We start from the raw sequence: 23,755 nt of genomic DNA, 5'->3' as shown, positions 1-23,755 counted from the left end.
TGGGAATGAGGTAGGCTCATCTTTAAATGTTCACTTCAGTTCATAAGTTTATTGTTCTAGCCAACGGCCATGAGAAACTTGTATTAATAAAATAAACTTTAAATGTGAACTGAATTGACTTGCTCCTCCAGTCCTACCCCACACAGTGATATTTGCATAGGTACTCTCCTTCCCCCCCCCCCAGGTAAACCTACAAAGGTGGGGCACAGCTTTCCCTTGTTTTTCTAAGGGCAGTGGGAGGAGCATGTGGCATTTGCAGGCACATGAACAGAAGCCAGAGGAATCCTTTTCCTGTCATGAATAAAGAGTGCCTAGAAGAGATTCCAAATAACTCCTCAGAAGAAATCATGCCTCCACAAATAGGCAACCTCAGGGATTTAAGAGTTTTCTAAATAAGAGATGTGATGGCTCCCACAAAGAAAGAAGTGTTCGCTGTATTAAGCCATGACATACCTGACAATGGCACACAATTAACTTTTCAGAAGAGGGAATACAATGCACACCAAGTCAACCTGGGAGGAGTAGAGATTCACTCATAAGGTAAAGATAACAAAGTCAATGTACTGAAGTGGCAAGGAATAAAAGGGGGAGGGGGACACTCTGCCTGAGCAATTGAAAAGCTGGTGTAAGAGCAGAAACTGAAAAAAGTAAGTGACATTGGCAAGACGCAATAGGGTTTTTGTTGTTGTTGTTTTTAAATTCTGCCCCATGAAAAGGGCAACAAATTTCTGATTGCATTCGGGCAAGCGAGTGTGCGTAAAGTGGCAACGATGGATAAATTCCGTATGATCTTCCAGTTCCTCCAGTCCAACCAGGAATCATTCATGAATGGCATATGTGGCATCATGGCTCTTGCCAGTGCACAGATGTACGTGGCTTTTGACTTCAACTGCCCATGTCTTCCAGGTTATAACCTGGCCTATGGGATGGGTATCCTGTTTGTGCCACCCCTGGTCTTGTTTCTACTGGGCTTTGTGATGAATAACAATGTCTCCATGTTGGCTGAAGAGTGGAAAAGACCCACAGGGAAGCGGCAGAAAGACCCGGCTGTCCTGCGCTACATGTTCTGCTCCATGGCACAGCGGGCTATGATTGCTCCTGCTGTTTGGATTTCAGTCACACTGTTGCATGGAGAGTGCTTTATATGTGCCTTCAGCACCTCTGTGCCTGTAGATAAGTTGGGGAACCAGAGCTATACCCAACTACCTGAGAAGGAACTGAGGAGAATTCTGGCCCGGATTCCCTGCACAGACATCTACAAGGGGCAGGAACTTATTGCCAAAGAGGTTGCAACCAGGTATCTGCGCTGTATATCACAGGTAAGCAAAAAGTGACTGCAGGATTTGCTTAAGCTAATTTGGTGTAGAGAATGGGAGAGACCCCTTATAAAGCTGGCAGGCTTTTTATATGACTTTATATGCACTTATCGTGCTATCATTTCCTATACACTGCAAGCTCTCTGAGCATTTTTCAGCATTCTGCAGTTCTTTATTACTGGTAAGAAACACAACACTTTTCCTCCTTCTCTTGAGGTCCCACTTCATAGAAAACATGTTTAAAATGTGATGTAATGGATATACTCCTCATGCTACAATTGCAGTTTATTCTTTTTACAGCATAAATTGTGGGCCTTAATCACAGGTAAGTGTGCACACATTTGGAGCTGCAATGTGTGCTAGTTCCACATTCAAAGAGTGGGCTTATGTAGGGTGCATCCTGCAAAACAGAGTGCTTGATTCCTTACTGTAATAATTCCATGCATCGTTTTTGGTAAGAAGTATGGATTATAGAAGGAAGTGAGAGAAGAAGGGATGAACTCCTATGATTAAACTTCCCCTGCTTCCAAATATTCCATTTGCAATGCAAATACAGACAAATATATCCAGTGATCCCAACCTAAAACAGGCAGGTCAATACAGTCCTTTCCTGTTGTTTACTGCGTTCAGTCTGCATTTGTTCTCTGCATCTTAAATAGGATGCAAATTCCCTCTAGGTTTTCACCTGGGAACAACGTCAAAGTCATTTTAAAAATCTGATTTGATCACTTGTGTTCTCACCAATCTGATGCTGCCACTGTTCTGTTTCCCCTTGGCATTGCTCGGCAATGCTAGCCCTTCCTCTGCTGTGTATTAGTTGGATAACCACTGCTTTTCTTAGCATTGAACATTAAGAATGTATTGGAATAAATATTCAGATCTTTCTTTAATCAGAGCGTTCTTTAATCAAGCAATATTTGTTGCACTGTTGCTGTTTTTAAATTTGGCATTATAGATAATCAATTCATTCTATTAAAAAACCCAATTCTAAATACTTTTGTATTTGAATGGTTCTACTTAGTATTACTGAAATGGCATGCCAGTTTCAGCATGAGACAAAAATGTGCTCCTTTAAAAAAAAAATAAAAGCCAAGAGGAAAAATACTGGATTTAGGAGTGGGGAAATAATTTGTTTATGCAATACATTTTAGAAAATTTTAGGTAACTGCTGCAATATAAGAGATGCTGTGTTGTAGTTTAGGGATAGAGAACCTGTGGTCCTCTAGATGTTGTTGGACCATGACTCTCATTATCCCTGACTACTGGCCATGTTGGGCTGATGGGAGTTGTGGCAAACAACATCAGGAAGGTTACAGATTCCTTATTCCTGGTGTAGTTGCTCCCCAACACATCCCTGTTAAAATGGATTGAACTGTGTTCTGGTTGAGGAAAACTAAAAGATTTGGTCTAGATTTTGGTTCAGGTTCCATTTGATCCCCCAACTTCAAGAACTTCAAATACAACAGCACAGGGCTTTCATTGGATTCATATCTGGCAAACAAATATGGAAACATCACTGCCATTGTACAATGAGGTAGATTGTGATGTTAGTTCACACAACTGGATCATCCACTCATTGATGGATGAGACATGAGCCTAGCAGCCCCACAATCTTTTGAGGTTGCTAGTCCCAAGATCCACAGATTCTGGAAGACCACTGATAATCATGACTGCAATTGTGTACTGCATAGATTTCTCTATCCCACTCCCACAACCACCTCCCTAATAATAGTATGATGTTTGGTTTTCCCGTTCAGGCAATGGGCTGGACCTTTGTGCTGTTGATGACCTTGTTGGCATTCCTTGTTCGTTCCTTACGTCCCTGCTTTACTCAAGCCGCATTCCTGAAGAGCAAGTATTGGTCTCACTATATTGACATCGAACGCAAGCTCTTTGATGAGACCTGCACGGAACATGCTAAAAGCTTTGCCAAGGTTTGCATCCAGCAGTTTTTTGAGGGCACAAATAAGGACCTAAGCATGGGTCATGCAACCTTTGTGGAAAAGACACCTTCCGAAACAGGAGAAGAGAAGGAAAAATTGCTGGGTATCATGGATCAAGGGACCATGAACAAAATTCTGAAGAACTGGCACAAATGTAAGCCCCCTTTGTGCCTCAGCCAAGAGGTGATCCAGAATGGGAATTGTTGGGCAGGAGAAATCGCACACCCTCAGCCGCCTAAAAGAGAGTATGCTATCTATTACAGCAAAGTCTGAGGATGGAGTGGAAGTAATCAGAAAGCACATATCCCTTTAGATCACGGCTTGGGACCACACATTTATCAAGGAGATCTTTCAACTATTCATTGTGAGAGCATCCAGAACACCTGTCCAAAAGTCTCCCCCCCCCCAGCTTTTCTGTGGACACTAGCATGGAATAGAACAAATAAACACTGACAATGCTCACCTGTTGATTTTGTCAAAGAGAAAAGAGATGTCAGAAAGACTAAATGGTGATGGCACCTTAAATTGGATGATTGCTGTGATACAAATAATATAACAAAAACTATGGGGTGGTTCATTGTTGGTTGGAATAAGATATTTATTCCCTGCTAAACTCTAAAGGATAGACCATTTGTCTCAGCAGCAAGTAACATCACATTTTGATTTGAAAAATCTCTACCAATTTCTTCAGATGAAAACCACCTGCTAAGTCTCCATTGTATGTGAAAGGCACAAAACAGATGTTTCATTTTATTGTAAAGGAAAGACTAAAAACAGGTAATATTATCTGTACAGGGGTACATTTCTGTTGGTAGTAAAGCAAAACCAACATTTCCAAGACTTGCAGGAATGTTTTAGGCACAAACCAAAAGCACAAAGGCAGTATTTCAAATACACCAGAGGGCGCCATAAACTAGCAATACCTGACCATAGCAGCTATAAGGCTCTGTTTCTTCCCTTATCTCCTTATCATATAAGTAAGACTTGTTTAGCTTTGACTTGTACAACATGCTCTGACAAAATCTGTTTAGAATAAGAAAATATGTTGAAGGGTATGCTGAAGTAGAGATGAATGAGTATGTTTTAAGGACAGTATTATAAATCCACTAACTGAAAGAAGGAAGAGCCACATTCAAATATTACAAATTAAGCATAACTATCTGCCCCATAACTAAATGAACTGGCAGCGGATCTGGGGTAATTTCAAGGTGTCTGGTCCTTTAATAAGCAGAGAACATCAGCTGCATTAACCTGAATGGTTCTTCTGAACCATTTAAGAAACCAATTAAATTTTTCAGAGTGGTAGCCATGTTTCAGCAAAAATAATTCAGAGTCTTGTGATACCTTAGCTTTCATAGACAAGAGAGCCCTCTGCATCATATGACCAATTAATGATCCAGTTTGCACTTCAAATTAAAAAGCATAGTTTGTTTTTAAGTACAGTTTAATGTGATGTGCAAGCTGGGCCAGTGTGCCCATTCGTGATGTTCTCAGCTAGTGTTCAGTGGAAGCTTCAATGGATTCCACAAAAAGTAGTCTTACTCTTGACATCGGAATGAGGAGGATGCAAGGCAGGGCTATCCAACATGTCAGACATCACTGGCATGTCTATATTTATGTGCTTCCTGCTTTGTCAAGTCATGTGTCGCTCAGTGTAGCCTTTGCAAATCAAGTTTTCTTTAGCTTGATGATGAATTATGTTTTTGTTGTGACCAGTAGTGGTGGAGGAAAGAGGTAAAAGCCTAGACTCTCGGAGAACTGGTTGCAGCTCTTGCTTATTTAACTACTATTGTACACACTTTGCACCCTGCTAATCTCCATCATCTAGATAGGACATAGGCTTACTTCTCACTGTAAGTTCCTTAGCTGTAAGAATTCAGCAAGGCCAGCCCTATCGTCAAGCACAGCAAGGCAGCTGTTTCTGAGATGACAGCAAACTGCTATTTCTAATTTAGTGTTGTTGTATTTTTCCTGCCAAGGAGAGGTGAGATTTTCTGCCGCATGTGCCAAAATAATTTCACCAGCCCTGGATATTATGCACCTGGACTGGTGGGGTGGATGTATATGCCCTTTACTGCTCCACCTCAGGCAGCAAAATGCTTCAGGCCAGCTCTAACTTTGAACGGAAAAGGGGGGGATTTAATAATAAATCCCTGGACACAGAACACTAGGTATCAGGAAGAAGAGCAATAACCTTGCCATCTTCTAGACATCTCTGTTTTTAATGTAGACCTGAGAGAGACATCTAGTTTTGCTTTCTTTTCTTCTGTTTTTACGTAGTACAGATTTATCATCTCAGTGAGTGTCAAACTAAGTAAGATACTGGAGGAATATAAGAAGTCTCCTGACAGTTTTTGGTTTTACTTTAATATAGCTGCTAGAGGTTGCAATTTTGATCAGTGCAATGGTGGGGAGATGAGGTATTTAACTCATTCAGTATAGCCTCCCTTTCCAATTAAAACTGACCTCCCCGAGGTGACGTTTTCTTGGTATGGAATAAGCTAAAAGGACCACATATACCCCAACCCCAGGCTGGTTGAAGAGATTAAGTATGCCCTCTCCTGCTGCTCTTCTGATCAATTTCACGGCTGCCTCATCGCCAGCGCTGCTCCCAAGACATGTTGCTGCCCGAGGCAAAATACAGAATGATGCATCCATCTAGGGATGGATGAACCTGTTAATTTCAGTTTCTCTCAGTGTCTCATTTTTTTTCACTCTCAAATTCAGTTTGTATTATTTTGCATTTTAAAAAATGTAATAGTCTTCATGAGAATCAGATAGGAGGAATGTGCACTAAAATGCTAACATACACATTTTTGTCTGCAATTTTGGCTACTACATACATTTTTGCAAGCAATATAGTGCACTTTTGTATGCCGTTTCCCCTGTTTCCACTAAAATATGCATTTTTATACACACTATTCCCTAATATGTGTACTTTTGTACACATTTTGGTTTGGAGAATTGCATCGCAAAATTTGAAGAAGTATGAGTTTCAGGGTATAGCTGCGTTTTGGTTCACATATTGTTTCAGAAAGAGTGGATCTTAATGTGGATCAGACCAAATTTCTGCCCCATCCCATTCAAAGTACAGAAGTTGACTGTTCTGGCACTTGAATAGTCAACACTGGCAATGGGATAACATCCCCACATGCACGGAGGACAGATGGCTTGTTTAGCGATTGTACAACAACCCTGTGACACACATAGTTCTAATCTCCAACAGAGTGGAATGGCTTGAGGGATGCTCCTCTCCCCGCCCCCGCTAGTATCTGCCACCTGAGGTCATTGCTGCATTCTGCCTCACTTGTCGAGGCTAATCATACAACAGGGCCACATGGCTGGCTCTGCCCTAGCTCCTCTGGCTTCCAGATGGGATAGTGTGTTCCTTTGTTCTGGGACTATCAAGAGCTGTACTCTTTATAATGACCTACTAGCTTACACTTGTACAGGTTCAGCAGGTACTACAGGAAAGCACAAAGCACAGGAAGGTGAGTTTACGCATGCACATTTAGAATGTGTGACTGCAGCTTCAAGTGACAATATGTAGATATGGAAGCCCTCACAGTAGGGTGAATCCAATGTGGGGTCCTAATTATGTTTTTGGGTGTGCGGAATCCAAATCCATTATTGTTGTGATTGGCCAATATCAAGCTTGGTAAATCTATGTTTGATAAAGAAGCACATAAACTGTTTTCAGAAAAACAAAGAATTTTAATTTTACCTTCTGAAAATGTCAGGTAATGCTAACATTTTACTTACCAAGTTTTACTTACCAAGCAAAACTAAATTATATTAATTTAATCATAATAGCTTTTGAAATTTTGGCATCTCAGTAGTTTGTTTTTAATATTTTTTTAATAAAAAAACCTTCTAAATGTTTTAATCTTAAATTTATACGGGTTTAAAAAATTATTATTATTTTTTAAATAATAAAATTATAATTATTATTTTTTTAGGTGGCACCCACAATACCCAAAACACACTAACAAACTACAAGTCCATATAATAGAAAAAATGCAGCATGTTGTTATTTACTGTACATCCTAACATACATAAATTTAAATAGTGAGTTCACTGTGAAGCATATTCACTGCATTCTGCTTAGGTGTATAACTTTAAGTTAAATATCAAGTTTTAGGAAAACCTGTTCTTCCTGTTTGCAATGGAAGTAATTTGTGCCAGTTGCTGCCTGCTTGGCTCCCCATGTGGTAACCAGGCATCAGTTTTGGCAGCTGTGATAGCACATTCTTCCTCCCAATATCTGGGCTCCTATGGGAGGAAGGGTGGGATATAAAGTTAAATAAATAAATAAATAAATATTTTGCCTGTTTCAAAAAATAATAATAATGGAGAATTGATAGGTGTTCTTTGTTTTCTTTTAGGTTGCAATCCTGTGCTCACTTACCCATGAATTTGTCTGAATTTGTCTGCATAGGATTTGTATAGTGTTATGAGTTTGGGGTGTTGAACTGTATGCCGGAACCCTCTAATCTCTGGATCCAGCAAGTGTTAAAATCAAATCAAGCCTTCTAATTCCTGGAATAGCGAGGCTAGCCTCCTGGAAGGTGTAAGAACAAAGGAAGGAGCTCTGTGGGAGAGGGCAAATGGGCGAGGCCCCTCCCTCAACTTGATAATTGGAAAGAGTGAAAAAATGCAGGGATGAGGGCCAGATGTAAAGCAGCAAGCTGAGAAGAAGACTGAGACAGAGCAATATTGATGCCTGTTTAAATCTAAGGCTGTGGCTACAGGAGAAACAAGACCCTTTTGGAGTGTTAATACTGTGAACCCCTCCATTGCAGACTCAGGTTGTATATATGTGTAATTAAACTATATATCATAAAGACACTACAGTCCCCAATGTGCCTCATTTCCAAAAGGAAACACGAACCCTGGGTAAGTGTCTGGAACCCCTGGAATCTTCCACTGCTGAGAGATTGGGGTGGCACACAACACAACAATTGTGCTGCTAGTTCCCTTTGTATAGGTCCTTTACACTTCTGCTTACTATCTGGTTTATATTTATAGCTAGACACCCGTATGGCAAATATGCATATTAATTATAGACAGGTGAGGAGAGAGGAGTCCTTTACACATGATTCTCTGCCCCTGGGAACCAGTATCAGTTTTTCTCTGAAAATGAAGACCAAAAGCCTTCCTTATTTATTCCCATATGTTCTGGAGCCTGTATATCAGGGACAGAGACCCTATGATCTTCCAGAGGTTGTTGGACTCCAACTCTTATCATCCCCAGCCAAGATGGTCAACAGTTAGGAATGCTGGGAGTTGTCATCAAACAATGCCTGGAGAACCACAGGTTCCCCATCACCACTGTAAATCCTATCTGCAGCACTGTATCCCGCTGTCCTTGGGATCTCAGTGTCTTTGATTGTTACGGTGCTTGGTTCTCTCTCTGGTTGTCAGTTGCTGCCATGGGAAATGCAGACAGGAACAATGAAATGGTGAGGCTTGTAGAACTAGAAAGCACATGTTTTGGAGGGTAGTGCAAACCTCTCTTTCAAACCAAAATCATTGACTCTGTTCAGTATGTCTGTTTATGTAGAACAATTGTGCTTAGGTGATGGGGACAGGGGTCTCAATTGTACACACAAATAGTCCCTTTCAGACACTGAAAAGAATGTGACTAGGACTCAAGGGCAGACCCTGAAGCCCCCCTGCCTATGTATGCATATTCTCCACTTGAATGGCTGGAACAGCTCTTGAGTTCCCTGTACACCTCCCCACTCAGGAGCAAGCAGAATGTGCCCTGGCATAGATACTTAAAGAAAAATAAATACAGTTTAAAGAACAGTAGGCACTATTCAGTAGGCACTGTTAAATTTAGTTGAAAACCACTTCTTACTCACCATTTCCTTTTCTTTACTATGTGTTTCCTTTGTCACAAACGGAGATTAAAAGTTAACTGCCAACAATTAATTAGACCTGTCCTTCTTATGAGACACACAGGCCTGGAACAACCCTTTATTTCATCTTTTTCCATCACACAGGTTGCCTTGCTCTCTCTGCCTTGCTTTCTCCATCCAGTGAGTTGCCCATCTCCACACTGCATCCTTCATACTCCCTTCATTCCCTGTTACAATGCTTCAGGCCCAGCTCAAAAGATTTTGCTGCCTGTAGCGGAACACCAAATGATATCTGTCCCAAGTAACATTTGGAGATGGGGAGAAATCACATTCAGTTCACATTTAAAGCTGAACCCACCTAATTTGCACTTTCTGAAACTATATGAAACACTGTCACTCCTTAACATCCACACTTCTCCAAATTTTGCAATGCATCTCCAGTCAGATTTTATGTGCAAAAATATGTACCTATACTAACATAAAAACATATGTATTAGTGAAAATAAATTTCAAAAAGCATTTCATTAGGGAGAATTGCTTTGAAAAGATGTGCATAATAGGCAAAATTGCACACAGAAATATTAGGAGGAACTTACACCAAAATGCTGATGAATTTTAATGAGGACCTTTAAAAAAAAAAATCACACATAGATGTGGAAATGGGGAGAACTGAATTTAAGATTGGGAGCCGGGGTGGGGGGAGATAAATGGAGATAAAAGGAAACTGACAGATTTGCTGATCCTGCCTGGCGTGCTCTGATCCATGGGGTCACGAAGAGTCGGACACGACTGAACGACTAAACAACAACAACAGTCACAGTGCTTAATACCACAAGTACTATGACAGTAAGCAAAAGCCAAAACTTCAAACATGGCATTTGCTGTTCTTTCATGATTCATTAATCCATCTGTCTGGAGTGGCTGTCTTTAACTGCCTAAAGGTATGGCCAGCTCTGTTATGTTTTGTGCTTCATCATGCTCTGTCTCCAGAACATGACCTTAATAGTGGGTTAGTGCCAGCTTCTCCCTTCCAACAGCTCACTCTGGCACTACTCACTAATAGATTTGACTATGCACATCCTGTCTGTTTCCTGCACTTGTAGGCTCAAAGCTTGCCACGTGGATATTAGTGGCTAAGAAAAGAAAGAGGGAAGAGCATAAGCAACATGAAGAGGTGGGCATCAAGCATGAGAGCTGTGCACATGAAATCTGAAAACTGGTTAGTTTAGTTATAAAAGGAGCCACCGCGAGGGATTATATTTTAGTACATTTTGAAGGGTAAACAGGAATTCAACACCGGGGCACAGTGCAGCAGATCAACTAAATGAGGGATGGGGGACATGTTGCTCTCCAGATGTTGCTGGACTACAATTCCCATCAGTCCCAGTGGGCGTGCCCAATTGTCCTATGGGTCCTGCTATTCACTGTCAACACTGGACCACAGCCAAGGACACAAGAGCTGAAACTCCAGAATAAGGACAGGAGCTGGGTGCAAAGCTGCAGTAGGTCTGCAGATGGCACTTGAGACAGACATAAAGGTATGTCAGGGTTCAGAACCAGGCAAACAGTCAGATCAGGGCTATAAGTACTGTATGTACTAAGAACTGGAACCAAGACCTGATTCAGCAGAGGTTGTGGCCAGGTAAACAGTCCCCAAACACACATTGCAGGGAGTTGGACTATCAGGCACGTCCAGCTCCCAAGAGAGAGGGGGGAGTCAAAGTTGTTGAGGGTTTTTAGGGGGGGCAAAGCCAAAGTTGTTGAGCTTTTTTTAGGGAGGAAAAGAGTGATGACAGCAGGAGGTGAAGACTTTAACTCCACTGCGGGGTCGACCAGTTGGACATCCCTGGACTAGATGACTGCTTGAGTCCCAAATCTCACAGTGAGAGAACCGCCAGAAGGCCCTCGGTGCTGGACCTCAGTGTCCAGGCTGAATGGTGGGGGTGGAGATGCTCCCAAGGCCGTTTAGGGCTTAAAAGGTCAGTACCAACACTTTGAATTAGAATTATCAGAGAGCACAAAGGCTGAGAACCATGAAGCCTTCCCAAGCAGTCAAACCTGGAAACACTTAAAGCCCATGCTAAATTGGGATGAACTATTTGGTTTCCTTGGGGCTTGAATTCATGCTAGAGACTGGAAGAATGACATTTCCTAACTCTTCTGCACTTCAGAACTCAGATGTGCATTGTAAGTGTATGTGACTTCTGAATGTTTCTTACGCAGTTATGCCATTGCAAAGTTCCCTCTATTTATAGAGCAGGGCTTCCTGCCTATGGCATAGTTGTGTACACCAGCTGAAATAACAGGCAATCCATTAAAATAAAATTCCAGAAGAGTAGCCATGTTAGTCTGTTGCCACAAGGAAGGTAAATAGTCCTTTTGGACAGGTGGTGGTTTCTGGTAGCTTTAACACTGCAGATGGCTAACCATCTGCTGTGAATGATACTCCTGTCCCCAATTAATAGAAGGGGCAGGGGACTAGCCTTACTCCCAACGGAAAACCTTTCTATTAGAAGTCTGCATTGTAAAAATAAATAAATATCAGAACTATATGTAGAAACCCACAAGGATACAGAATCAAGAATAGAAAGCAAGAGAGAAAAGGAGAGAAAATATATAGCTAGGTTGGGGATGGATATGTATTTAAAAATGTATGTTATACCCTGATTTTCTTTTTAAAAGAGATGAACCCAAAGAGGCTTACATGAAACATCAAAATCTATCATTTATTTGGAATATTTAGAGTTTTATCCAATATAGTGCCAGTGTGGTGTAGTGGTTAAGAGCGATAGACTCGTAATCTGGGGAACTGGGTTCACGTCTCCTCCACATGCTGCTGCTGGGTGACCTTGGGCCAGTCACACTTCTTGAAGTCTCTCAGCCCCACTCACCTCACAGAGTGTTTGTTGTGGGGGAGGAAGGGAAAGGAGAATGTTAGCCGCTTTGAGACTCCTTCGGGTAGTGATAAAGCGGGATATCAAATCCAAAACTCTTCAAACTCTAGTGCTAAAAAACTGTCCTATCAGCACAAAGACTTCCTCCCCTCTCTTCCCTCTGTGCGTCCAAGTTTGTTTAAGGGCAGATTTGGGGGTGGTGCATGCAAAAGGGAGTGGAGGGAGGAGAGTCCTGTTACAGGAGCATAAGAAGCCTTACAGCCCACTTTTTAGCCCTGAAAGGTGCTCAAGTAGGCTTACAAAAAATTCTCACAATAAAATGATATCTGAATGTAGTATCAGAAACAGAAATGTCCCGGTGCTGACACATTATTCAGGTGGCATTTCCTGCCACCTGGCATTGGTCGTCCTTAGTGTCATCATGCAAGTCCAGGATGAAGGCAAGTCTTCCCTTGCTGCCATTTGGCAGCTGCCAGACAATGCCTCCCACTGAGATTCTCTAACACCTGGGAGTTGGAGTGGGCAGCTGGATCTTGCACAGCCTATGATGGCTGATACATATAAAAGCCCCAAATGGCCACACACAAAAAAACTTCAAAAACAACAGTGAAACAAATATACCACATCATTATTGTATCACCACATTGCAGCAGGAGCTCATAAATCAAGACAATGGGACAAAAACAAACCAAACAGGAACAAAGAGCCAGAAACTTGGTGACTGAAGGCCCAAACTGATATGGTCCTCCTTGGAGAAGGCATTCCATGAAGTTGTCCCCTCAGTTGAAAAAGGCCTGCTCCCTAGTAGATGCCTTTGGGCTTGAGAGTTAGCAGTTGGGAACTCAACAAAAGGAGGTAATGACAGGCATGATCCAAAAGCGGTCCAGTGATGCTCATGTAATCAATGTCACCACAGCAAACAGCAGCAACAACAAACGAAAACACCAGGCAGGAGTGTAGCACTTGCTTGTCTTTCTGACATCACTCAGCATTATGGATTATTAGTCACCCTTTGCTTTAAAGACAGTGGCGTTTTATCTCACCATAATTACAGTGCTTACTTAGAGCAGCGTGAACTTTACTAGGCAAAAGTTTATAAAATATGGTGAAGTAACCATAACAGCACCTATATCGCCAACTGCACCATCTTGTAAAGGCAAAAATCCTTTGTTCTTGAGCAAGCATTATTTTGGGGGCCAGAGAAGAAACTGCAGTACCTATTTTCACAGCCCAGACAGCTGAAGGCAAAGGTTGTTTTTGGTTTTTTTTCTGTTCTGTGAATGAGTCATCTTGATCTGGTTATGAAGAGTTTCATTTTTTCCAGTAATTTCCCTACCATTTTTTTCCTATCATTTCCCTACGCTTTTCTCCTTTCCTTAAAGGCACAGTGTTCTGCGTGACAGCAAGAGGATGAATCTGGCCAATTCTTTCTCCCTCCCTCCCTCTACAATCCCCACCCAGACGGAAGCCTCTCCCCTCCCTTTGCACATGAAAATTAAAACAAAAAAACAAAAAAAACCCTACACCACCCAGGCCCTTTGCAAGCAAAAGGAAGCTGCTGGATAGCAGCAAACTCACACTTTTTAACTATTTCTTCTGTCAGTGGCAATTTCTGCATCTGATCCCATTCTCTATCCTCACGTGCAGGGCAGCCAGATGTTCCTGGAATAGATTCAAAACCCACGTGGCCAGCTAAAAAGAGGCTCGGTGATCTGCAGGAGTAAGTAACTTTTTTTTCTCTCTCATCAAGTTTCATTTTGATTTTGGGAAACCTGGAGCTTTCTGAAAACAAATACATACACTAAATATATCTACTTGTGATCCTAACAACCCCCCCCCCCTATTATTAGCAAGAAAGACGTTTGCTGGGCTGTCAGATGTCAGGGCTAGAGAAGTAGAAAAGATCAGTTTTGCCGCCTGTTTGCTTCCACCGTAAAAAGTTCTCAAACTATTTTTGTGCAGCGGTAGCAAACTGGCAGCAAGCCCAGCTGGTTTACACACAATAGCTTACACGCAATATAGTCCTTTGCTATGCTATGTGAGCAGTTCTTTCATATCTTCTATCAATATTTCAATTTCAAGTGGTGCTTTTGTTTTGTTTCGATTTCAACAAGCCCTGCACAAGAACATTAAAAGAATCTACAAATCTCTGGGTGGGGTAGCTGGTCTGTGTGTGTACTGAAATGTGTGTGGCTGTTTCTGACATTCAGGCCTTGGTCTAAGGGTGTGGCTCTCAGGCACAAGGATGACATGTGAGATGCCAGACGTATATATTTTTTGCATTTATGTTGCAAGTGACCTTACACTATAAAATATAAGAGTAATAGATTCCATCAGCATTAACATGAGGTTAATAGTGTTTTTATATTTTCCTGACGATTATAATGGAAGGAGGGAAAGAGAAGGAATGGGAAAGCCTTTCTACTTCCCTACCCCAACCTGCCTCTTCCCAGATATATTAGAGATTTAAGGTGCCAAAATTGCTGCATAGAAGTTCAGTTCCGAGTATTAATGTGGATTCAGTCCTTCAGTCCCGAGAGTGCATGACTCAAGCACGTGTATGAGTAGATGGAAAGGAATTTCCTGGTTCTTCCTCTCACTTGTATAATCATTTTAATTTCTGCTATCTTCTGTCCTGCAAGTACTCAGGCTGAAGATGCATAAAGCATTTACATAAGAAAAGCCCTGCCCAAAGTTCAACATCCTGTTTTCACAGTGGCCAACCATAATCATATGGGAAGCCCACAAACATCCTTTAATTGAAAAGACTTGCAAATTAAGGTGTTAGTTGACTTGCATTGATGAGGCCCAATTAAAATCCATAGGAGAAAATTATATTTAGCTGGACGGTACAAGGTGCTGCAATGACCACAAAGTAAGCTCCATTGAATTCAGCACGGCCTACCCCCAGGTATGTGGTATAGGATTGCAACCTAAAAATGCCTACAAGATTTTTAAAAACATAAGCTACAGCCCCAGATTGGTTTTAGCTGTACTTAAGGCATGATGGGAGACTGTCCATGACTTGGAAGACCATACATCTACCTCATCTTTCCTCCTCTGGCAGTTTGACTTAATGCTTATTATCAATGCTGTTTTTCTAGTAAAAGAGGTGTTGGGACTCATCATGAACACCTCCCTTGTTCTCTTATAATGGCAATGGCACCCACATGAGAGGTGCTGGAACTGAGTGCCAGTGAGTTCTAGCTGAAAAAACAACCCTGCTTATTATTCTTATTTGATGCAAAACACAAGCACGGTCAAGCTATTTGGGAACAGGGAACATAATCCTATGAAATGCAGCATATATGTATTTGTTTTTTTAAAAAAAAACATCAGAAAATACAGCACATTCAGTTAATTTTATCACACGCTTCCCAAATAAGAGGACTGGTAAAAGAAACCCAAAGGGTACTGTTATAAGTGTCATATCTTTTCAGGAAGCTTGGAGGTTATGTCAGAACAAAACACTATAACAGAGTCTCCTCAAATGGAACCAATACCACAGCTTAGACAATGTACAAACAAGTCCAAACGGAACACAGAATGGTTAAAAATAGCAGAGTCAAGGAAGCTATAAAAGGCAAAAAAGCTTCCTTTTAAAAGTGGAAGTCTTGCCCTCTGGCGGGGGCGGGGGGCGAGCACACAGGCAAGCTGTGTGTAAGTCAAGCAAATAAAGAACTTGAGGAGAATATTACAATTTTTTTTAAAAAAAACCTCAATAAAATTCTGTGAAGAAACTAGGATGACACTGGGGGTGTTTAGATAACAGAAATGTGTCAAAATAATACTTAAGGAACACAGGGGATTTATTTTAATAAAATTTATCAGGCATGGATAAAAAGCCATGTCCTTTGTGGATTTGTAACACACTAAAAATCAGTAAACACATAAATGGACTGAGAATTGTTATGGTGGAGGGAAGTAAACAGTTGCATCCCCTAAGAATCTGTGTTGAAAAGTGATCTAGTGTTTAACTATAAATGATATTAAGTTCAAGGTGAAGAGGGTAGTAACCTAGTTTAGAAATGACTTCAAATTATTCATTTTTCAAAATGCTGCAATCCAGACCAGAGTGAGAGCAACTCACGGGTGGGGGACACCTCTGAATAAATGAGCAACAGAATAGCAGGTATTATTCAATGTAAATACAAAGTGACGCATATTGGAACAAAACAAATCCTACCATAGTTTGAAGGAGAATCTAGAATTATCCATTTGGAGGACTGAAGGGATAACAGAGATGGTTACTTGTGGGGTAACTTTTTTTATTTATTTGTTGCTCCTGGCCCTAAGCTGCATTTATGGATGGTGAGGAAAAGAATGAGGGATCAGGCTTCAGGCCTGCAGAGTGTTGAGGACTGAATTGGCTGTAACTGTCATAGAAAGAGAGATTGGGGCAGGGTTGTCATATTTCAAAAATCCAGGCACAAAAGTTGTTGATTTTTGGTTTGGTTTTTTTGGGAGGGGGCAATGTTGTTGAGTTTTTTGAGAGGTTTTAAAGGAAATTCTACACTTACGACATGGGTTGCCATACATATGTATTTTCCTGGACGTTCAAGCGATTTCTGCCTGGACACAGTTTCTGACATCCAAATCTCTGGTATGTCTGGGAAATTCCAGTCATATGGCAACCTTATATTGGGGTCCATAGGAAAAAAACCATTACTAATTATGTTCATGGTGGGAAGGGGCAATAGTACAGCAGTAGAGCAGATGATTTGAATACAGGTGGTTTTAAGATCAATCCCTGGCACCTCTAGTTTACGCAGGGCCAACCCAAGACATTTGCTGCCTTAAGCAAGCACCTCCTGCCATTTCTATGTACAGAAGCCAACTGGACTGAGAGCCAAATCTTACCACAAGGCTGGTCATGGAATAGCACACTCCACTAAATCTCAGAAGGCTAACTTAGGAGGGCCATGTCAGGCCTTGTAGCACACACAATTCTGTCCTCCTGACAGAAGGAACTGGCCGGGGGCCTTATGAGGCACAGCCAGGAAGCTGCTGCTGGCATCCTCTATCTGCCACCTTAGGCAGTTGCCTCACTTTGCCTAATGGTAGGGCCAGCCCATAATTTAAGTAGCTCAGGTAGCAGGTGATAGGAAAGGTCTCTGTCTGAGACCCTGCTATTCCTAGGGTACCTCCAGACCAGCCCTATCTTGCAGGAGGCATTCAAGCACATGCTGGATTAAACTTTTATACATACAAGTATAATGCCCCAAATGTGCAATTAGTAAACCTATCACTAGATGGTGCTTGGAGATATATTATTCACATTGCTGAGTGGCCATAATTGCTAGGATATGCAGCTGTGTCACCTAAGGTAATGAATTGTTGCTCCCATTAATTCATTACTCCGTGTACCTCCCATTGATTCAAATTAGTCAGGCAATGACTATTTGTTCCTCATTATTCCATCCATCAAGTGCCATTCATTTGGTCCAACCTGTTCACACTAATACAGTAAACTCATGTAAATACTCCTGTGTTCATAACAACAGTCTGGTCAGAACTAGTGAATGGAAGTACAACAAAACTGAGGATTCATCTGTCTCAAGATCACACAGAAAATTTGGTAGCAAAGTAACACATGGACAGAACCTAAGATTAACAGCAGCACATTATCTATTCTGATAATGGTGTTTCTTCACTGAAAATTCAAGCTCCAGTCGGTCATTAAAGCCTCATAGAAGTGAAGGTAAGCCATGCTTGGGTGTTCTCTTGTACGGTGAGATAAAAAGTCCAGCTACGGATTCAATGGAGTGCCAGATTGTTCACTAAAGTACATGACTGCCTAGTCCTTTCTAATCTTCCAGTATTATTAATGGAAGCAGCCGGTACAGTGGCAGACTGATCAGAAGAAAGTTGTCTCATTTATTATATATCCTTTATACTTTGACAGATAAATAGGTACACTTCAAGGAAGATTCAGTGCTTTGTGGAACTCCCTACTGATTTCAGACAAGTATCAACAGTGTTCAGTTTTAGACGCTTGCTTAAGACCTTTCTGTTTATACTGATTTTTTATGCTGTTTATGGTATATTGTGCTTTTATGTTGTGCACCACTATGGTGTTTTTATGTTAAGCAGTATATACATTTGTGCCATAAATAAATAAAATTACATTAAGTCTAATGAAATATGACTTCCCCAAGATTCTATTAAATGTCATCATCAAAATGAATAGTACTAGTACTGGACAGCACATTTTGTAATGAAGCAACATAAATTCCCATGTTTTAATTGACACACGTTTCTGTCCTAAAACACTAGCTGTTTTTAGGATATTACATCTCAAAATAATGCTAGAAGTAGAGATTCACTGCTCAAATAAGACAGTATTCTACCTACCAACCAGGTACACTTGGTATGTAATTTATAGTACTAGGTAAAGAAAATACCAAAAGTATACCAAAATCCAGCAGACATTGCAAACAATATAGTGTGCATGGGATTATTATTGTAGCTATTAAGTAGATAAGAGTATGTATTATTGTATCTCTTGACCTTTAGCAACCATGATAATGCTTAGTTCCCAATGTTTAGTAACTATTCTGTTTTGCAGCCCATGGAAAGGTGAGAAGAACAAGACTCCGTGATGCTGCAGACAACTCCACATCAGAACACTGAAGTCTGAACTGGATACAGAAAAGCAAAATGGCTGCCTTCATTGCTGAAAACTTCCGCTTCCTTTCACTTTTCTTCAAGAGCAAAGATGTGATGATTTTCAATGGCCTGGTGGCTCTGGGCACTGTTGGAAGCCAAGAACTTTTCTCTGTGGTTGCTTTCCATTGTCCATGCTCCCCAGCCAGGAACTACATCTATGGTCTGGCTGCCATTGGTGTACCAGCTCTGGCCCTGTTCGTCATTGGTGTCATCTGGAACAATCACACTTGGAACTTGGTAGCTGAATGCCACAAACGAGGAACCAAGAACTTTTCAGCAGCAGCCAACTTCTTGATCTTTGGCTCTGTCATGGGACGGGCTGCAGTTGCTCCTGTTACATGGTCCGTGATCTCACTGCTTCGTGGAGAGGCTTATGTCTGTGCCTTGAGTGAATTCATAGAACCTACATCTCTGGATAAGTTTCCACCTGGCTACGGAGCAGAAACCATGGCCAGGTTCCCTTGTAAAGACGTGCCGCAAAACTTGACAAGATTTCAGGATGAGGTTATAAGACGATTAAAGTATGAGTCTCAGGTATTGCATTTTACTTACTTATTCGTCTGAAGCAGAGGAGTGCTGCCTCCTGCTTGGAATAAGAATAATTAAGGGCTTAGAACATATTTTTCCATTCCAAAATGTGTGCTTTTGGTATATTAGGATATGACACATACCTGATAAGCTGTAAATTCCTAAAACAGGTTCATTTTAGAGTCTTTATTAACTTCCCCTGCATCAACTAATACGATTAACTAATGGTAATTCCCTTGATTACTATTTTCCTTTCATTTTCTGCTAGTGAGTTTGCTTTTTCTTTTACTCCATTATCATTGTACATAGTTACTGTTATTATTCATATCATGGTATGAACTTTGGGTTTTCAGGATATCATAGTATGATAGCATGCCCCTGGGCTTTCTTTAGATCTATGTGATTCTGCACCCATTTGCTGTTCTGGGCAAGGCTTAGACGTTAGTTCAATTTATTCTGTGGCTGCCCCAGTGGGGGCTGATCTACAAACCCTTGCAACCCAGTTCTTTGCATGGTTACTTGAAGCAGCTACACTCAATGCAGTGAAGCTCACCCCACAGTAAGAAAACATTGGATTGCAACCTTAAATGGTCAACAATCTACTGAACTGTCCTCTCTTTTGCTTCATTTTCAGCCTCTGTCTGGCCACTAGAAACTAAATCCTCTTATATTTCTCTACAACTGGGGCCCTCAACATAGCACCCTCAGACACTCCTTGACATTCACAAAGGCCCCCTGCTGCTCCCCATTGTTTGTTTTTGTTTTGGGGTATTTGTTTGGTTCGAAATGATACCTGTTGTGAGGAGGGTTGTCTGATTTGGCAGGGGTGTGTGTGTTATAGGTGCTTTGCTTGTTTTAGGGCAGGCATGTACAACTCCCAAGAGACTGATCTACTCCCAGTATAAAAAAAATGGCAGTGATCTACCCAGTCATTGGAGGGGGAGCATGCATGGGGTGGGTGGATTGCCCGAAGTTCTTCAGCTTTTTTTGCGGAGGATTGCCCGAAGTTCTTCAGCTTTTATTTGTTAACTTTTGGTAAACTGTTTCTTAATCCCATGATCGATAGGGGTCCCGCGATCTACCAGGATCAGCCAGGGATCTTCTGGTAGATCGCGATCTACTGGTTGGACATGCCTGTTCTAGGAGATGTTGGGAAAGCACCACTTTTTCCTTTTGTTGTTCGCTGCCCAGGACAGTTTCAGAGTCCCAAATGTGCCCCCATCCAGAAAGGTTGTGGGTCCCTGTTCAGGGATATATTGTATTTTTCCATGTATATGAACTAGGTTTTTGCAATTTCCAGTTTTACCAACTGTGGGAATTTTTCTATTTATATACAAATCAATGTGTGGTAGCCAAGGATATCCTTTTAAACCCTACTTTCTCCTAAAGGGAACGCAAATTTTAATTGGTTTATTTGTCTTTCTCTTCAGCTGTTTGGGTGGATGCTCATTGGTGCGGTTGCAGTTATTGTGTTCATCACCAAGTGCCTCAAACACTGCTGCTCACCACTCAGCTACCGCCAGGAGGACTACTGGAATCTGTACCGCTCCAGCGAGGCCAAACTCTTCCAGCGCACTGCTGAGATACACTCGAAGGTTGTGGCTGCAAACAACGTCAAAAACTTCTTTGGCTTTGTGTGTCTGGATAAGGAGGAGAAGGAGTTGGTGCAGGAATTTGCTGTCGAAACCCTTCAGCCCAGGCCACAATGGGATGCCATCACAGGGGTCTATATCTATCGGGAGAAGAGCGGCTTCCCCCTCTATAGCCGTCTCCATAAATGGGCCAAAGGTGTGACAGGAAACAGCTTAGGTCCTGACAGCCAGGAAATGGCCTTCTTAGCTACCTAGCAGAAGCTGTGGACTTAACACATTTCCCTGTTGGGAGTAAGTCCCATTGAACTCAATAGGGTTTACTTCTGAGTATACATGCATAGAATGAACTGGACTATAAGAGTGACCACCGCTCTTGGTACATCTGTGCTGTATACCTTCATTTTATCTGTTGACCTAAGCTCTCAGCAAAAGATACGGCTAATGGATTTGATGTGAGTGGTCATCCAAAAGACTACATTTCGAAACAGAAATTGAAGGAGCAGCAGAATGTCTGGAACTGTGGACTACTAAACTAAGACCACAGGACTGTGAGTCAGAGAGAATAATAAATCTAAAAGAAAACATTGCAGCTAATCTCTTGGATTGGGACAGCTGGTCTGATACCCAGAGGCCTCTCATTGATGTATTCTCACATACAATGGAAAGAAGAGGAAATGAACTGGATGCTCTGCTTACTCAAAAATTGCTGATTATTTTCCTCCTCATTTTGAAGACAATATAATGCCATCATGGAGCTGTGCCTTAACTTACTTTTGTTTGACTTCCTCCAGGAGGGCTCAAACATACATATATATACATGTGTGTGTGTGTGTGTATGGGTGGGGAACCTGTGGCCCTCCCAGAGACTGCTGAACTCCAGCTGACATCAACCCCATACAGCGTGGCCAATGATCAGGGGATGATGCATGCTGTAGGCTGGAAACATGTAGTAGGCAACAAATTTCTGATTGCTAGTACAGGAAATTATCAGCGGAATCTCTCAGAAACCTACTTCCCTATCAAGATTCAGGGCTAGGACCCACAGGATTGGCTGAATTCTGTTTTTGTGAGTGGCATCTGCCCTGTATTTCCTCCACAGGATTAAAAAAAAACCACCTAACTGACCTAGACTGGATTATTTTCTTTAATGGACAAGACTCTGCAGTTTGCACTTTTATGATCCCGTTTCTCATTATGACTCTTCTACATGCCTTCCCATGTACTGGACTTCAGATGATAGCACAATTGTCTCTGAATAACTGTCTACCAGCAAAGAGCTACTATTGCTCCCCCCCCCCCCAATTTATTACAATTATCTCCATATCCTTTACCAAAAATGTCGCAAGGTTCATCTTAGTTTGGGGACTATCCTTTCTTAATAAAAGTTTGTGGGTGAGAGTTGAAGAGTATGGTAAAGGGTCCTGCTTCAAGGGTCTGTTGTCCAAAGGGTGACTCCCCAAATTATTAAATCAGGGATTTTATCTAATTACCTGAATTGCTGCTATACAGAAAAGCACTTCTATTTATTTCCAGGATGGCTAATAGGTGGCCTCCAGATATTGGACTCCAGTTCCAATCAGCTCTAGCCAGCATGGCCAATGGTCAGATTATGGGAGTGCAGTCTAACAATATCTAGAGGCGCACAGGTTCCCTATCCATGACATATTCTACCTTTGGCAAGGTATGAACATTTAGTATCCTCAGCAAAAACCATAATCAGAATTTGATGCCTGCTTGGAGTTTTAAGCCACACTAAGATGAACAGAAGACCTGAAGAGCTTCCTTTTCCTGGTTGAGGGACCCTATAAGAAGTCCGGTATCATGTACTATAATTTGATTTTTTGTTTTTTCACTCCACGGCTCTTTCTAAACGCTGTTATAATTTCTCATGGCTTTTATGGTCTTCCTTATTCAAATACGGCACAGACCACATGGATTGTATAAACAACATGATCCAATGTATGTTTTGTCATTTTTCATGGTTCCAGTAAATGCTGCAACAGTCACCTTTCAAGTGACTTAACATCCGCATCTCTAGTTTTCTTGGGCATTCAAGACATTCACAAGATTTATGTGGAATTGTAACATTAAACCATTACGGTTCTGTGAAGAAATCTAACATTAGTCTCACATGTGTCTGTCACGTACCAAAATCTATAGGCATTGCAACTCACTCTCTCTGGCTTACTATACCCCACTGCTGGAATGCATATAAAGGTTATGCCTGCTTTTCCAGGTCAGTTCGGTGTAAATGATCAGAAGAGATCTTGCCCCTTGAATTAATCAGGTGATCTGATGATTTTACATCAGTTCTGTGTTGTTTGTAAAATATATTCTGCTTATCCCAATTGTATTATTGCAAAGCTTTTGATAAGGATCAAGTAGGCACAAAGGGGATAGAAGCAGTAATAAATGGGATGTAAAAGAGAAGGGACCAAGATGCACAGCTGCTAAATGTTAAGAGAATGGATGTGAGACATTACCCCTACATTATTCACTAGGCGGCTAGGACTTTTTCTGTTCACCAGTTAAATAAATTACATTCTCTGGATTCTGTGCAATGCAGATATAGGAGTTTTGCCTTGGAAAGTGTTTCTAATTTGGGTCATGGCTATATGACAAATCAGATACCAGAGGACCATTTTCACCTGCTATTTTTACATTGTGTTTAGGTGTTAAGTATATGTGCCATTTTAAAATAAGGGCTGGAAAACAGCCCTGGCATAATTTTCTAGGTATATATTCATAAAATACGGCATCAGTGAGTAACTCCAACTCTTGCATATTGGCATAACCAATAGTCCTCTCTTAAGTCATATTTATGATAGACTCTATGTATGTGAGAATGAATCTAATGAGACAAGCCAGGAAACACACCCTAGAATACTGGCAGAAGACAGACACCAGTAGTATTCCTTGCACCTTTGAAAATGAACAGAAGAAAAAGGA

The 23,755-nt window shown here is 41.3% G+C and overlaps 2 protein-coding genes across 3 annotated transcripts; both read left to right on the top strand.

Annotated features, from left to right (window-relative positions):
• Positions 1-697: 697 nt before the first annotated feature.
• Positions 698-3,584, top strand: CALHM1 (calcium homeostasis modulator 1). The gene is made up of 2 exons (XM_083440680.1): positions 698-1,319; positions 3,074-3,584. The coding sequence occupies exons 1-2, from the start codon at positions 771-773 to the stop codon at positions 3,530-3,532; spliced, it is 1,008 nt and encodes a 335-aa protein (XP_083296806.1). The 5' UTR covers positions 698-770; the 3' UTR covers positions 3,533-3,584.
• A 9,924-nt stretch (positions 3,585-13,508) lies between these two features.
• Positions 13,509-22,925, top strand: CALHM2 (calcium homeostasis modulator family member 2). Of its 2 annotated transcripts, none has more exons than XM_083441602.1 (3): positions 13,509-13,737; positions 18,586-19,220; positions 20,645-22,925. In XM_083441602.1, the coding sequence occupies exons 2-3, from the start codon at positions 18,678-18,680 to the stop codon at positions 21,059-21,061; spliced, it is 960 nt and encodes a 319-aa protein (XP_083297728.1). In that variant the 5' UTR covers positions 13,509-13,737; positions 18,586-18,677; the 3' UTR covers positions 21,062-22,925. The 2 variants fall into 2 exon arrangements, with proteins under 2 accessions (XP_083297728.1, XP_083297729.1); XM_083441603.1 differs by lacking the exon at positions 13,509-13,737 and adding an exon at positions 17,210-17,718.
• The last annotated feature ends 830 nt before the right edge of the window (positions 22,926-23,755 follow it).

The sequence above is a fragment of the Podarcis tiliguerta genome, assembly GCF_965153285.1.
Source record: "Podarcis tiliguerta genome assembly, chromosome: 5".
Lineage (NCBI taxonomy): Eukaryota > Metazoa > Chordata > Lepidosauria > Squamata > Lacertidae > Podarcis > Podarcis tiliguerta.
This window is presented reverse-complemented; position numbering and strand designations above follow the sequence as displayed.

Excerpts from the sequence above, each read along its gene's own strand:
- CALHM1 (XM_083440680.1), top strand. The coding sequence starts at position 771 with ATGGATAAATTCCGTATGATCTTCCAGTTCCTCCAGTCCAACCAGGAA. Across the intron at positions 1,320-3,073 it reads ATCTGCGCTGTATATCACAG|GCAATGGGCTGGACCTTTGT; the intron begins GTAAGCAAAAAG and ends TTTCCCGTTCAG.
- CALHM2 (XM_083441602.1), top strand. The coding sequence starts at position 18,678 with ATGGCTGCCTTCATTGCTGAAAACTTCCGCTTCCTTTCACTTTTCTTC. Across the intron at positions 19,221-20,644 it reads GATTAAAGTATGAGTCTCAG|CTGTTTGGGTGGATGCTCAT; the intron begins GTATTGCATTTT and ends CTTTCTCTTCAG.